Genomic DNA, 16,355 nt, shown 5'->3' with positions numbered 1-16,355 from the left:
GAAGAAAGATATGCAAAACCAGCAGCTAAAGGAAGCCAGGCCGGGTCACCGGAAACAAACTTGCCCCAGACATCACCTCCCCTGAAGGCGCTAGAGGACACTTAGTATACTTGGTGTATTCTTGGGCTATTTGCCCCTAAATCCAGTCCTGGAGTCAACTGAGAAATACTGGATCCTGGCATTGGATCTTAGAAACTACATTACCCAGAAGGCCACGTATGGCGTGCCACCCGGCTGAGCCAATGGGGGATCAGAGAAGGCGTTTCAGTTTGGCCCTTTCTGTAGGGCAAGACTGGTAGTCCTCCTGGCGGGATTTTATCTTCTCAGGTTTTAGTCTCAGGCGGTCAGGAGTTCCTGGGCTCGGAGTCCCGTGGAGAAGGTGGGGAATGGTGTTCCCCGCCTCACAGCCAATGGTCGGAGCCTCCGGTGGTGTCACAGCTCACACGTGAGATTGAAGCTCGGAGTCCCCTCCCGCCATACACACACACACCAGCCAGCGCCCAGACAGGCATCGACATTCCTGCAGCGGCTTCTGCACCCGCTCCCGCCCCGCTCAGCTCACAGAGAACAATGGCGGCGCCCGCGCTGAGGAGACGGGCGGAGGTGAGTTCCAGTCCCCCAGGCCCCCACCGCCTCCTTTCACAGACACCACAGCTGGGGGAGGGTGTCTGTGACGTCCTGCAGCTCAGTCCGCGGGGAGGACCGTGAGGAAGGAGGAGGGGAGAGAAGAGTGTTGTGGCTTCTGAGGACACAGCCAGTGCAGGGCAGAGAGGACGGGGTGACTTGCATCTGAGGTTCCCCTGAGGATGTGGGCTGTGAGGATTGGCGGACAGATCAGAGGCTGCAGGGAGGACGTCACAGACTCATTGGGGCTTTCCCGGCTGTGGGGTCCATCAGAGGCCTGGAGCCTTAGCATTAGGGCCTGGTGTCCACACTAACCGGGTGCCCTGGAGGAGGTTGAGGGGGGGAAGGTGTGTAAGGAGTAGGAGTGGGGGTTCTCAGAGAGGCAGCTCTGGTGTCAATTGTCTCTATTCTGACAGGTTGGCGTGACCTTTGAGGACATTGCCCTGTACTTCTCCAGGGAGGAATGGAGCCTCCTGGATGAGGGTCAGAGACAGCTGTACCTGAATGTGATGCTGGAGAACTTTGAACTTCTATCCTCGCTGGGTAAGACCCTCACTGTCACCAGTGACCTGGACTTGGCTTTGCGATTTCCCAGGCCCATCTCCCAGGGTGTGCTGTGTCCTCCCGTGTAGACTGTGGTTCTGCTTGATTTTCCAGTTTCCTGGGTAGTTGCTGTCCTGGGGAGGGTTGGTCTGTTTCCGCTGCTCCCTTCTATTACTGAAGTCCCAATTCTCCCCGCTGTACTACCTTCACAGGGAAGGACTTGTGGTTGGTAGTGTTGCAGGAAGCCTGAGGGATTCCACCTTGATCAGTGAGGAAAGCATTTTCTATATTCCTGTTGGTCATGTGTACATAGTTTTTGAAGAATTTTCTCTACTTCCTTATTCTGTTTATTAACTGTATTTTTTGGTTAGAGAGTCTTTTGAATACCTTGTATATTCTATATATTAATTGCTTTTGACATACAGGAACACATATTGTTGCATGTGCTTCATTGCGATTTGCAGATATTGCTCCCTCACACCCGCTTTTCTACAAAGTCCATGTTTTTGCAACCTTGGGTTCTGCAGGTCTAGTGCCACCACGTTTCTAGCAAGCTCAGATGCTTGTTACTAGTGCTTAGAATAATGTATTTGTAATGAAGTTATATCGAGTTTGTTTTTGAGACAGTCATTGCATTGTTATTGGCCTGCACTATGGTATTAACGTACCTTTATTATTCCCTGGGAACTGCAACTATTTGTGTGAATTACTGTCTATATCACAATATTCTCTTTATTGTGCTGATCAGAACGGAATCCACAGTCTCTCCAAGTGATTCCCTCATATGATTTGGGAGTATTTCCTTCCATGCTCTAGAGTCTCTTTCATTTGATTTTGTGTATTGCTGTTTTGTATTGAAGAAGCTTTTTTTCTATATTTGTTCCACTCTGGACGATTTGTTTTTTTTCTATTTTGTCAGGTGGTTGGTGTACGTTCAGAAAATCCTGTCCAAAACAAAGCTCCAAACTTTTTCTCTAGGTTGTCCTGAGGAGTTTTACGTTTTAGTGCTGACATTCAATTCTCTCCTGCAGTCTGAGTTAAATTTTATCAGTGGTGTCCAGTATTGTTGTGTTTACATGTGAGTATTGATTTCAGCAGCACCATTCATTGAAGAAACTATCTCTTCTTCTGTGTCTTGCAGCTTTGTCAGAGATTACTTGAAAGGATGTGCCTGGTTTTATTTCTGTGTTTTCTGTTCTCTTCTGTTGATGTATGTGTCTGTGTTTCTCCAGCAACACACTGTTTGCTTGCTTTCTCTTTGTACTAAGTTGAAGTCAGGAAGTGTGATGCCACCAGCTTTGTTCTCGCTCAAGTTTGTTTTTGCTATTTGAGTTTTCTAGTTCCATACATTTCAAGGTTCTCTTTTTTTTTCTTCGTAAAATACCATAGGAATTATCCTCAGGATTGCATTTAATCTGTAGAGTACGTTGTGTACTATGGATATTTTCACCATTTTTTTAAAAAAAATTCTTTATTGTTTAAAGTATTACATATTGTATTACATATGTCTCCTCTTTCCCCCATTGACCACAAATGAGTGAGCTCATGTGATATTTATCTTTCTCCCACTGGCTTATTTCACTTAGCATAATGCTCTCTAGGTCCATCCATGCTGTTGCAAATGGTAAGAGTTCCTACTTATTAACAGCGGCGTAGTATTTCATCGTGTAGATGTACCACTGGTGTTTTCTTTTACATATATTTTATTGATATTTTACAGAGAGAAAAAAGAGAGTTAGAAACATCGATGAAAGAGAAACATCGATCAGCTACCTCCTGCACATCCCCTGATGGGGATGTGCCTGCAACCACGGTACATGCCCTTGACCAGAATCGAAGCTGGGACCCATGAGTCCGCAGGCCAATGCTCTATCCACTGAGCCAAACCGGATAGGGCTATACCACAGTTTTTTAATCTACTGATCTGCTGATGGGCACTTCGGCTATTTGCAAATTTAGCTATCATAAATTGTTCTGCTGTGAACATTGGGGTGCATATGTCCTTTCTGATTGGTGTTTCTGATTTCTTGGGATATATTCCTAGAAGTGTGATTACCTGGTCTCATGGGAGTTCCATTTAAAATTTTTTGTGGAAACTCTATAGTATTTTTCATAGTGTCTGCACCAGTCTGCATTCTCGCCTGCCATGCACAAGGTCTCTTTTTGACCACATCCTCGCTAGCACTTGTCGTTTGTAGATTAGTTCATGATAGCCGTCCTCACAGGTATCAGATGATATCTCATTGTCGTTTTGATTTGCATTTCTTGGATGATTAGTGACTTTGAGCATGTTTTCATATGTCTCTTGGCCTTCCTTCTGTCTTCTTGCGAAAAGATTCTATTTAGGTCCGTTGCCCATTTTTTTATTGGATCATTTATCTTCCTTTTATTAAGTTGTATAAGTTCCCTGTAGATGTTAGAGATTAAACCTTTATCAGTGATAACATTTGCGAGTATGTTCTCCCATACAGTGGGCTTTCTTGTTGTTTTGTTGATGGTTTCTTTTGCTGTACAAAAGCTTTTTATTTTGATGTAGTCCCATTTGTTTATTTTCTCTTTAGTTTCCATTGCCCTAGGAGTCCTATAGGTGAAGAAATTGCTTCGGCATATGTCTGAGGTTTCGCTGCCTGTGGATTCCTCTAGTATTTTTATGGTTTCCTGTCTTATGTTTAAGTCCTTTATCCATTTTGAGTTTATTTTTCCGTATGGTGTAAGTTGGTGGTCTAGTTTCATTTTTTTGCATGTATTTGTCCAATTTTCCCAACACCATTTATTGAAGAGATTATCTTGACTCCATTGTATGTTCATGCCTCCTTTGTCAAATATTAATTGAGCATAGTGGTTTGGGTCGATATCTGGGTTCTCTATTCTATTCCATTGGTCTATATGTTCTTGAGCCAATACCAGGCTGTTTTGAGAACAGTGGCTTTGTAATACAGCTTGAAATCTGGTATTGAGATCCCACCTACTTTGTTCTTCTTACTGAGGATTGCTGCGGCTATTTGGGGTCTTTTTTTATTCCAGGTAAATTTTTGGAGAGTTCTTTCTAGGTCTGTGAAATATGCCGTTGGTATTTTAATGGGGAGTGCATTGAATCTATAGATTGCTTTGGGTAGTATGGACATTTTAATGATGTTGATTCAACCAATCCATGAACATGGTATGTTCTTTCATCTGTTTACGTCTTCCTCTATCTCTTTTTTCAGTGTCCTGTAGTTTTCCGCGTATAGGTCTTTTACTTCCCTAGTTAAGTTTATTCCTAGCGATCTTAATTTTTTTGGTGCGATGGTAAATGGGATTGCTTTCTTGGTCTCTCTTTTTGTAAGTTCACTATTGGTGTATAGAAATGCCATAGATTTCTTGGCATTACTTTTGTATCCTGCTACATTGCCAAATTCATTTATTAAGTCTAATCGTTTTTTGATGGAGTCTTTTGGGTTTTTTATGTACAATATCATGTCATCTACAAATAAGGACAGCTTTACTTCTTCTTTTCCAATTTGGATGCCTTTTATTTCTTCTTCTTGTCTACTTGCAATGGCTAATACTTCCAGTACTCTTTCAAAAAAGAGTGGTGAGAGTGGCCATCCCTGTCTTTTTCCTATTCTTAGGGGAAATGGTTTTAGTTTTTGCCCATTGTGTATGATGTTAGCTGTGGATTTATCATATATGGCTTTTATTATGTTAAGGTATGATCCTTCTATTCCCACCTTGTTGAGAGTTTTTATCAGGAAAGGGTGTTAGATTTTGTCAAATACTTTTTCTGCATCAATTGATATGACTATGTGATTTTTAAAAAATATATTTTATTGATTTTTTACAGAGAGGCAGGGAGAGGGATAAAGAGTTAGAAACATCGATGAGAGAGAAACATCGAACAGCTGCCTCCTTTACACCCCCTACTGGGGATGTGCCCGCTACCAAGGTACAAGCCCTTGAACGGAATCGGACCTGGGACCCTTCAGTCCGCAGGCCAACCCTCTATCCACTGAGCCAAACACATGGTCAGGGCAGACTATGTGATTTTTATCTCTCAATTTGTTTATGTGATGTATCACGTTTATTGATTTGCGGATATTGTACCATCCTTGCATTCCTGGGATAAATCCTACTTGGTCATGGTGTATGATCTTTCTGATGTAGTGCTGGATCTGATTTGCTAGAATTTTGTTGAGGATTTTGGCATCTATGTTCATGAGGGATATTGGCCTGTAATTCTCTTTAATTGTGTTGTCTTTATCTGGATTTGGTATTAGGGTGATGCTGGCTTCATAGAAGGAGCTTGGAAGTGTTCTTTCCTCTTGAATTTTTTTGGAATAGTCTGAGGAGGATAGGTTTCAGTTCTTCCTTGAATGTTTGGTAAAACTCCCCTGTGAAGCCGTCTGGCCCCGGGCTTTTGTTTGCTGAAAGCTTTTTGATGACTGCTTCATTTTCTTCCATAGTTATTGGCCTATTGAGATGTTTAGATTCTTCCTGATTGAGTTTTGGAAGGTTGTATTTTTCTAGGAATATGTCCATTTCCTCCAGGTTTTCCAGTTTGTTGGAAATGAGTTGTTCATAGTATTTTTTAACAATCCTTTGTATTTCTGTGGGGTTTGTTGTTATTTCTCCTCTTTCATTTCTGATTTTGTTTATTTGTGTTGTCTCTCTTTGCTTCTTGGTGAGCCTGGCTAGAGATCCATCAATCTTGTTTATCCTTTCAAAGAACCAGCTCTTGGTTTTGTTGATCTTTTGTATTGTTTTTTTTTGGTCTCTATGTCGTTAATCTCCGCTCTGATCTTTATTATTTCCTTCCTTCTGCTTACACTGGCCTTTCTTGTTGCTCTCTTTCTAACTCTTTGAGTTGTAGGGTTAGGTAATTTATTACCATTGTTTCTTGTTTTTTTGCAGTACGCTTGTAGAGCTATAAACTTCCCTCTCAAGACTGCTTTAGCTGTGTCCCTTAGATTTTGGATTGTTGTGTTATTATTGTCGTTTGTTGCCATGCGGTTTTTTATTTCTTCTTTGATCTCTCTGGTAACCCAGTCATTGTTTAATAGCATGCTGTTTAGTCTCCTTGTGTTTGATTTTTTTGGATTGTTTTTATTGTAGTTGTTTCCAGTTTTATGCCACTGTGATCTGAGAAGATTCTTGATACGATTTCTATCTTCTTAAATAGACTTTGCCTGTGACCCAATGTATGGTCTATCTTTGAAAATGACCCATGTGCACTTGAGAAAAATGTATATTCTGTGGCTTTGGGGTGAAATGTTCTGAAGATGTCAATTAATTCCATCTGGTCTAGTGAGTCATTTAGGATTGATGTTTCTTTGCTGATTTTTTGTTTAGGGGATTTGTCCAATGGTGATAATGGGGTATTAAAGTCTCCTACTATGATTGTATTGCTGTCAATCTCTCCCTTGATATCCTCAAGGAGTTTTTTTTATGTATTTGGGTGCTCCTGCATTGGGTGCGTATATGTGTACCAGAGTTATTTCTTCTTGTTGGATTGCTTCCTTTAGTATTATGAAGTGGCCTTCCTTATCTCTTGTTATGTCCTTCACTTAGAGATCTAATTTGTCAGATATAAGTATTGCTACCCCAGCTTTTTTTTTCATTTTCATTCGCCTGAAAAACCTTTTTCCATCCCTTCACCTTCAGTCTGTGTGCATCTTTTTTTATTCGGTGGGTTTCTTGTAGACAGCAGATATATAGGTTGTGTTTTCTTATCCAATCCGTTTCCCTATGTCTTTTGATTGGGGCATTTAATCCATTTACATTTAAAGTTATTATTGATAGGTACTTGTTTGTTGCCATTTTTATTCTTTACCCCTGTGTTCCTTCTTCGCTTCCTATTTCTTTTTTTCACACCAGACCCTTTAGCATTTCTTGCATTGCTGGTTTGGTGGTAATAAATTCCCTTAGTCCTTTTTTGTCTGTCAAGCTCCTGATTTCACCTTCAATTTTGATTGATAGCATTGCTGGGTACAGTATTCTTGGATTCAGACCCTTCCTTTGCATGACTTTGTATATTTCATTCCATTCCCTTCTGGCCTGATGAGTTTCTGTTGAGAAATCAGTTGCTAGTCTGATGGGGAATCCTTTGTAGGTAACTTTCTGTCTCTCTCTGGCTGCTTTTAAGATTCTTACTTTGGCCCTAATCGGTTTGGCTCAGTGGCTAGAGCGTCGGCCTGGGGACTGAGGGGTCCCGGGTTCGATTCCAGTCAAGGGCATGTACCTTGGTTGCGGGCACATTCCCAGTGGGGGGTGTGCAGGAGGCAGCTGAACGATGTCTCTCTCTCATCGATGTTTCTAACTCTCTGTCCCTCTCCCTTCCTCTCTGTGAAAAATTAATAAAATATATTAAAAAAAAATTCTTACTTTGTTGTTGGTGTTTGCCAGTTTAATTAAAATGTGCCTTGGCGTCTGTCTTTTGGGGTTCATTTTACTTGGGACTCTGCGAGCTTCTTGGATTTGTGTGGGTTTTATCTTCCCTATATCAGGGAAGTTTTCTATCATTATTTCTTCAAACAGGTTTTCTATTCCTTGCTCAGTTTTCTCTCCTCTGGAACCCCTATTATGCAGATGTTGTTTTGTTTCGTGTTGTCCCAGAGTTCTCTTAGGCTCTCCTCCTGCTTTTTAATTTTTTTTTTTCTAGAAGCTGCTCTGCTTGGGTATTTTTTCCCACCTTGTCTTCTAGCTCACGGATGTGGTCCTCTGCTTCTTGTAGTCTACTCTTGATGCTTTCTATTGAGTTCTTTATAACAGCGATGTCATTTTTCATTTCTTCTTGGTTCTTCTTCATTTCCTCTTGGTTCTTACACATATTGTTGAATTTGTGTTCCATTCTTTTCAGCCACTTTATGATCATTTCCCTTAATTCTTTCTCTAACAGGTTGCTTGCCTCCATTTTGTTTACTTTCTTTTCTGGTGATGCCTGTTTTTCTTTCATATGTGGGCTGTTTCTTTGTCTCCCCATGATCTCTCTTCTCTGGTTGTCTGGTTATATAGCTCTCTCTCCTTTCCGTGGTGGAGTGTAGAGCTCCTCTGTATTCGTGTGCTTGCGCCAATTGGGGACCGGTGTTCTGGGGTTCGCAGCTGTTCGGTGGGTGCCATAGTTGTAGATTCCCCGGGCTTTTCAGGTTCCCAACAACATCCACTTTCCCCTTCAAGATGGCGCAGTCTCCACATCTGAGCCGGTTGCTCCAAGAGGGAACCCAGCAGCAGTGGGGGCTGCCCGGTCAGGGGAGCCCTGTCCAGCAGTCCCCCACAGTCTCCTGGAGTATAGCTGTCCCTTAACTCACCAACAAACACTCCCTGTGCGACCACACACTCTCCCTTTGTTTTCTCACTCACACACTGTCTTAAAGTCTGCCTTCCCATCGGCAGCCATCTTACTTTCTGATTTTTTAAAAAATATATTTTCTTGATTTTTTTTTACAGAGAGGAGCGGGAGGGATAGAGAGTTAGACACATTTATTAGAGAGAAACATCAATCAGCTGCCTCCTGGGGATGTGCCTTCCACCAAGGTACATGCCCTTGACTGGAATCGAACCTGGGACCTTCCAGTCTGCAGGCCGGCGCTCTATCCACTGAGCCAAACCAGTTAGGGCATGATTATGTGATTTTTGTCTTTCAGTTTGTTTATGTGATGTATCATGTTTATTGGTTTGCGGATATTGTACCATGCTTTCATCCTTTGAATAAATCTGACTTGGTCATGGTGTATGATCTTTCTAATTTAATGCTGGATCTGACTTGCTAGAATTTTGTAGAGGATTTTAGCATCCTTGGGGGGCACTGTGACTCCAGTGGGAGAGCTGCTGTGCAGGAGACACCCCTGTGGAGCAGGACTTGCTTCAGTGGGACTTTGGTGCTCAGTAAGTCTGCCCCTTGGGTGTGTTGCTTATAGATGTGAAGAGTTGTAAGCTGGTATGGTATGACACTGACAACTGGGTACACTAGCTCTTGGGTCTCCAGGGAGGTGCAAAGTCAGCCTCTGCCTGGAGCCACCCAGCAGCATCTACAGAGAGATCTGCAGATTCTCCTCTCTGTATCGGGTTTGGAAGTGCCCCGATGAGGCCCTGCTTTAAAGCAAGGAAGGCTAGTGCTGGTGTTGGTTCTTGGTCCTTTTATTGACAGATTTGGGGCTTCCTGACCCAACGGCAACTTCTTTGACAGGTTTTAGCCTGAGCAAGGATAGGCCATGCATATACAAACACTGCTGCACACAGCTTGGGTAGGGTTTTAAATTGGATGGTGTGAGATCTCAGGGAATCAGCAGGGCGGAGCAAACAGAAGTGGTTACCAGTCAGACCTGCGACCCAGGAGGTCCCAGCATAGGTATAATGACCACTGGAAGCACCACCGTCTGCGAGAAAGCTGCCCCCGAGTTCTTGCCCCCATGCCAGTCAGTCCGGTTTCTCCTCATAGTGTCTTGGGCCCTGCCCCCCATTTCCTGAGCCTCGCTGGGCCTGTAAGTTCAGTTCATGGTGCTGGCATTATAAGAGGAGCAGCTGTGTCTCCTGCAGCCTCTGTGTCACTGAGCCCCAGTCCGCACTGGTTTTTACAGCCCGTAGTTCTTACTACCAGTAGGGACTTTTCCCCAGCTCTGGGACCCTGGGCTGGGCATCTGCTGTGGGATTGGAACCCCTTGCTCCTCCAGGTGACTTCTGCAGAGACGACCTCCTTCCCAATTAACAAAGTGTCCCACATGGGTACAGGACCAGCACCTTCTCTACCTCTGCACCAGTCTCAGTGTGCTTTCTTCTTTACTTCTCTAGTCGTAACACTTCCATTCATCCAGCTTTCCAGAGGTTCTGCCTGATGGTTGTTCTCTATTTTAGTTGTAATTTTGATGTTGTTGTGGGAGGCAGTGAGTACAGGCTTTCGCCTATACCACCATCTTGGATCTCCACTCCCGTATCTTCTCTGAATTCAATTCTTTATTCTTCTTTTATCATCACCTTAATAGTGAGAATATATTTTCCATTTTTTTTTCTTAGAGAGAGAGAGAGAAAGGGAGAGAGAGGAGAGGCAGAGAGAGTGAGAGAAATATCAATTGCTTGCTTCCCACATGTGCCCCCACTAAGAGGGCAGATCGAACCTGAAGCCCACTTACCTGCCCGTTACTGGGAATCGGACCCATGAGCTTCCAGTGTACAGGCAGGCACTCTTAGCACTGAACAACACAGACCAGGGCTATTTATTTATTCTTCCAATTATTTCTTTACTTATTTATTTTTATAATATATTTTATTTATTTCGGAGAGGAAGAGGAGGAGAGAGAATAAGGAATAAAGAGAGAGCATCATTGACCAGCTACTTCCTGCACACCCCTCACTGGAAATTGGATCGGCAACCTGTGCATGTCCCCTGACAAGGAATGGAATTGTAATGTCCTAGGTCATTGGTCGATGCTCAATCACTGAACCGTACTGGGAAGCCTTTATTTATTGATTTTAGAGACAGGAAGGGAGACAGAGAAAGGGAAACATTGATCTGCTGTTCTACCCATCTAAGCATTTATTGGCTGTTCCCTACATGTGCCCTGATGGGGAATCAAACCCACAACCGTGGTGCATCGGGACCACACACTCAACAAGTGAGCTACCTGGCCAGGGCTCTGCATTTGTTTATTAATTTCAGAAGCTCATATGGGATCTTGACAACTTTCTCTATGGAGGGTCATGTCATCTCCTAACATCAACATCTATTATGATGCTTTGTGATTCATAGTGTCAGGTGTAATGTCTTATCTTTATTTTATTTTTCATTTATTTGAGGCTAGTTCGTTTTTCTTTTTTCCTTTAGTCTAGCTCATGGTTTGCCAATTTTTGTATTTTTTAAAAAAGCACCTGTTACGTGTTCTTTTATTTTGTCTTGTCTCAATTTTATTGATGCTGTCGCTTGTTGAAATATATATTGTTTTCTTCCTTTGCAACCTTTGTGTTTACTTTCTTGTTTTGTATCTAGATTCCTGAGATGGAGGTTATTATTTTTTTGTGTGATCTTTTTTTTTTTTTAAATATATTTTATTGATTTTTACAGAGAGGAAGGGAGAGGGATAGAGAGTTAGAAACATCGATGAGAGAGAAGCATCGATCAGCTGCCTCCTGCACACCCCCTACTGGGGATGTGCCTGCAACCAAGGTACATGCCCTTGACCGGAATCGAACCTGGGACCCTTCAGTCCACAGGCTGACGCTCTATCCACTGAGCCAAACCGGTTAGGGCTGTGTGATCTTTTTTTAATGTTGGCATTTATCCCTATAAAATTTACTCTTAGATTTGTATTTTCTCTATTTTATACATGATTTTTGGTAGGTTGTCTTTGTATTGACTTTCTCTCTAGACTTTTTTGAGTTCTGTTTTGTGTTTGGCTACCTTGCAATTCTTATTTTTTTATTATTGGTTTCAGATATAGAGGAAGAGAGATAGGGAGGGAGGGAGGGAGAAAGAGTAATAGAGAGAAGGGGGGGAGGAACATCAGTGTGAGGGAGAAACATCAATCGGCTGCCTTCTGCACACAAGCTAATGGAAATGGAACCCACATACTGATATGTGCTTTGACTGGGAATTGAATCCTCGACCCTTTGGTACACAGGACGATGCTCCAACCAACTGAGCCATACTGGACAAGCCATTCTGTGGTTTTTAAACGCAACAATTTTTAGTATTTTTTGAAAAACAAGCCACTAGGGTCAATGATAGCAGAAGCACAGTGGCTGCTGGAGATAAATCTGACCCCTGTTTTTGACTGTAGGTACCTTCAAATATGATTGTTCACCCTGTCTTTCCAGTCATCCTTTCTGTACAGTTCTCCTTTATTTGTGTTCTGTAATACTGTTTGTCTTCATTGTACTCTAACTCCCATTTCCTATGCGGTCTTTATTCATGGATAGCTGTGTACTTACACTGGGGTGGAGGGAGATGTTCTTATCTCTCATCCTGCCATCTTGCTGATGTCACTCACATAGGTCTTTTTCCTGTGATCTCATTTGTCATTTGTTGTTCTACCACAGTGATGACCATCTACCTTTCTGTTTTCCTTTGAAGATTTACATCATTTATCCCATGCAATGGTTCAAATGGGATTTAAGGGGAAGAATCATTTGTGTATCAGAGAAGAAACACGACTTTATGAATGACACAGTGGTCCCACAGGCGGTCTTGCCTTGGTGAAGGGTCATTGGGGAGGAATTCACGGCTGGCCTTTGTTACATTCAGAGGAAGAAACACAGTGTTTTGTTACAAATTGCTCATTCCTCACCCAGTAATGCTTGTTTTTGCTTATTGTTGACTAGAGGCCCGGTGCTCGAAATTCCTGTTTACGGGGGAGAGGGGTTGTCCCTCAGCCCAGCCTGCACCCTCTCCAATCTGGGACCCCTTAGGCCTGGTCCCCACTGTGATCGGCCCTAAACAGTCAGTCGGACATCCCTCTCACAATCCCGGACTGCTGGATCCAAACCACTCACCTGCCTCTGCCTGATTGCCCCTAACCGCTTCTGCCTGCCAGCCTGATCACCCCATAACCACTCCCCTGCCAGCCTGATCGATGCCTAACTGCTTCCTGGCCGGCCCAATTGCCCCCAACTGCCCTCCCCTGATGGCCCGGTTACCCTTAACTGCCCTCCCCTGCTGGCCTGGTCTCCCCTAGCTACCCTCCTCTGCTGTCATGGTCCCCTCCAACAGTCCTCCCCTATGGTCCTGTTCCCCCCCAACTACCCTCCCCTGCAGGCCTGGTCCCCCCCAACTGCCCTCCTCTGCTGGCCTGGTCACCCCTAACTGCCCAGAACTGCCCTCCCCTGCAGGCTATCTTGTGGTGGCCATCTTGTATCCCCATGGGGGCAGCCATCTTGTGTCTTGGAGTGATGGTCAATTTGCATATTACTCTTTTATAAGATAGGATACTTTCCCAAATCCTCAGTTCTGATAGTGATCATTTCTACTCAGAATACCAGCCCAGGGATTACCTTAACATCTCTGGACTTTGTCCCTCTGCCTCTTTCACAACTACCTCTTTACTGCACTGAAACATTGGTTCATGCCGGCAGCACCTTGGAGTGTACACATGTTATTATATTGATGTTGAACATCCTGTGCTCTAATGTAATTCATTTTTATGGCTTTGAGCACCTTCAAATTATTCTACACAGACTCACATGGCCAGCATGTACGGGCCTAATGGAAGCCGTTTGTGCAGAAACAATGAGTAGAGGCTTCCTCTCTTCTTTGTATCCCATCCTGGGCTTCTGTCCCTCCATTGTTGAGATTTTCCTCATCGACTGACCTTTGGGGCTACGTTATGTATAACAGCAATTTACTCAGAGTCTACCTCATTTGTCTCGAAAATCATTCTATGGAATCAGGCCTAGTCATGACAGATAAGCATTTGTGGTGAAGATATTCTGTTTTCATAAGATCAACATGTACTTCACCAGCGTTTCCTTTTTTTCAGGTTGCTGCTGTGGAGCAGAGAATGTGGAGGCATGCACTGAAGAGAACATTTCTGTAATATTGTCACAAGCAATGAATCCCAAGTTAGCCTCGTCTTCCCAGAAGAGCCACCCCTGTGAGAGTTGTGGGCCAGTCTTGGGAAACATTTTCCACGTGATGGAGCTTCAGGGAACACAACATCGAGAGATACTGTTGAGGTGCGGGGCATGTGCAGAACGGTTTTACTTCAGTGCAAAATTTCAACAGCAGCATGTGAGAGAGAACACTTCCATTAGAGTTGTGGATAGGATCTCACTTGCAAAAGGCTGCAATTTCAATGTGTCCCAGAATCGATTCACATCTGTGGATGTTGGGCAGGTTGTCCTTACTGGGTCAAGAAATCTCCACCTAAAGGCTATTCAGAACAGGGACAGTCCAAATGCTTTTTCGACACGTGAGATGTCATTTCAAAGGAGAAAAAATTATCTCAGCAGCAAAGCATATAAGAAAGACATTAGTTGCACCCACACGTTTATTCAGGAAAAGGATGTCCATGTTGGAAGTCGGTGTTTTGTGAGCTCTGAATGTGGAAAATATTTTACCAAATTTTCTAGCTATCATTATCAACAGCAAGGTCACATTGGAAATAGGCCTTATGAGCACAGTGAAAATGGGAAAGCTTTTACCAGTAGCAGTGCCCTCCATTATGATCAGAGAGTTCACACAGGAGAAAGGCCTTATGAGTACAATGAATATGGGAAATCATTTACCAATAGTAGTAACCTTCAATGTCATCAGAGAGTTCACACTGGAGAAAAGCTTTATAAATGTAGTGAATGTGGGAAATCTTATAGCAGTAGCACTAAACTTTGTCGTCATCAGAGACTGCACACTGGAGAAAGGCCTTACCACTGCAGTGAATGTGCTAAATCTTTTATCACTAGCACTGAACTTCATTGTCATCAGCGAGTTCACACTGGAGAAAGGCCTTATCAGTGTAGTGACTGCGGAAAATCTTTTACAACTAAGTCTCAACTTCATAATCATCAGAGAGTTCATACAGGGGAAAAGCCGTATACATGCAGTGACTGTGGGAAATCTTTTACTTGGAGCACTGCCCTTCGTTGTCATCAGAGAGTTCACAAAGGAGAGAAGCCTTATGAATGCAGTGATTGTGGGAAATCTTTTTCCTGGAGGACTGCCCTTCGTTGTCATCAAAGAGTTCATACAGGAGAAAAGCCTTATAAATGCAGTGAATGTGGAAAGTCTTTTTCAAGTAGCATTGGTCTCCAATATCATCAGAGAGTTCACACAGGAGAAAAGCCTTACCAATGCAGTGAGTGTGGGAAATCTTTTACCACTAACACCCACCTTCGTAGTCATCAGAGAGTTCACACTGGAGAAAAGCCTTATGAGTGCAGTGAATGTGGGAAATCTTTTACCACTAACACCCACCTTCGTAGTCATCAGAGAGTTCACACTGGAGAAAAGGCTTATAAATGCAGTGAATGTGGGAAATCTTTTACAACTAACACCTACCTTCGTAGTCATCAGAGAGTTCATACAGGAGAAAAGCCGTATCAATGCAGTGAATGTGGGAAATCTTTTACCTGGAGCACTGCCCTTCGTTGTCATCAGAGAGTTCATACAGGAGAAAATCCCTATAAATGCAGTGAATGTGGAAAGTCTTTTACACGTAGCATTGGTCTCCAATATCATCAGAGAGTTCACACAGGAGAAAAGCCTTATAAATGCAGTGAATGTGGGAAAACATTTACCCGGAGTACTGCCCTTTGTTGTCATCAGAGAGTTCATACAGGAGAAAATCCTTATAAATGCAGTGAATGTGGAAAGTCTTTTACACGTAGCAGTGGTCTCCAATATCATCAGAGCATTCACAGTGGAGAAAAGCCTTATAAATGCAGTGAATGTGGGAAATCTTTTTCGAGGAGCAAAGGTCTTCAATATCATCAGAGGTCACACTGGAGAAAGCCGTTATGAGTGCAATTATTGTAGGATATCAGCAAAATTTGTAAATCCGCTCTGTACAAAAGAGACCAAATGTGAGAAATTTCTTAGTAAGAAATATTGTTTCTTAGTTAGGACTTAACAATTGTATAAGAAAGTTTGTGAAGGCCCTAACCAGTTTGGCTCAGTGGATAGAGCGTCGGCCTGCGGACTGAAGGGTCCCAGGTTTGATTCCGGTCAGGGGCATGTACCTTGGTTGTGGGCACATCCCCAGTAGGGGTTGTGCAGGAGGCAGCTGATCGATGTTTCTCTCTCATCTATGTTTCTGGCTCTCTATCCCTCTCCCTTTCTCTCTGTAAAAAATCAATAAAATATATTTAAAAAAAGAAAAAAGAAAGTTTGTGAAGTCTCAGTCTGATTATATCTCATACATTTAATCACCTACATTATGTAACATCTCCCCAACTATTTTTGTTGTGTTTGTTAGTAATTATGTTGGAACCGTATGTATCTATGTTTCACTTACCAACATACAGACATGTCTTGCCAGGTCTATGTCACTGCATATTTCTGTTGCTAAAGATACTTCACCTGAACCACCTATAAAGTCCCTGCAGATGGCATCATTCACCAACATGGGCCCAGGGAAGCTAACTCGGTTGTCTAATTTGTTGAAGGAAATTAGGAATACCTCAGCCCTTAGTTCTTCCTTGTTTCCCTGTCATGAGTTGCAACATAGCACTGATTACTGTTAGTGCCATTAAACATAATGTTGCAGAGGGACTGCCATTTTCAGGGACAT

At 43.0% G+C, this 16,355-nt stretch overlaps 1 protein-coding gene across 1 annotated transcript; it reads left to right on the top strand.

Moving 5' to 3' along the window:
• The first annotated feature begins 252 nt into the window (after window positions 1–252).
• On the top strand, window positions 253–15,932 carry LOC308235567 (uncharacterized protein). Its single transcript, XM_080644487.1, has 3 exons — window positions 253–603; window positions 1,041–1,167; window positions 13,608–15,932. Exons 1-3 carry the CDS (start codon window positions 571–573, stop codon window positions 15,584–15,586), a joined length of 2,139 nt encoding a protein of 712 aa, XP_080500613.1. The 5' UTR covers window positions 253–570; the 3' UTR covers window positions 15,587–15,932.
• Window positions 15,933–16,355: the final 423 nt, after the last annotated feature.

Source organism: Plecotus auritus (genome assembly GCF_963455305.1).
Source record: "Plecotus auritus genome assembly, chromosome: 10".
Lineage (NCBI taxonomy): Eukaryota > Metazoa > Chordata > Mammalia > Chiroptera > Vespertilionidae > Plecotus > Plecotus auritus.
This window is presented reverse-complemented; position numbering and strand designations above follow the sequence as displayed.

What these genes read in the sequence shown, in the direction of transcription:
- LOC308235567 (XM_080644487.1), top strand. Translation starts at nt 571, where the DNA reads ATGGCGGCGCCCGCGCTGAGGAGACGGGCGGAG. An exon ending in CGCTGAGGAGACGGGCGGAG is followed by an intron (nt 604 to 1,040) that starts GTGAGTTCCAGT and finishes CTATTCTGACAG; the next exon opens with GTTGGCGTGACCTTTGAGGA. An exon ending in TGAACTTCTATCCTCGCTGG is followed by an intron (nt 1,168 to 13,607) that starts GTAAGACCCTCA and finishes CCTTTTTTTCAG; the next exon opens with GTTGCTGCTGTGGAGCAGAG.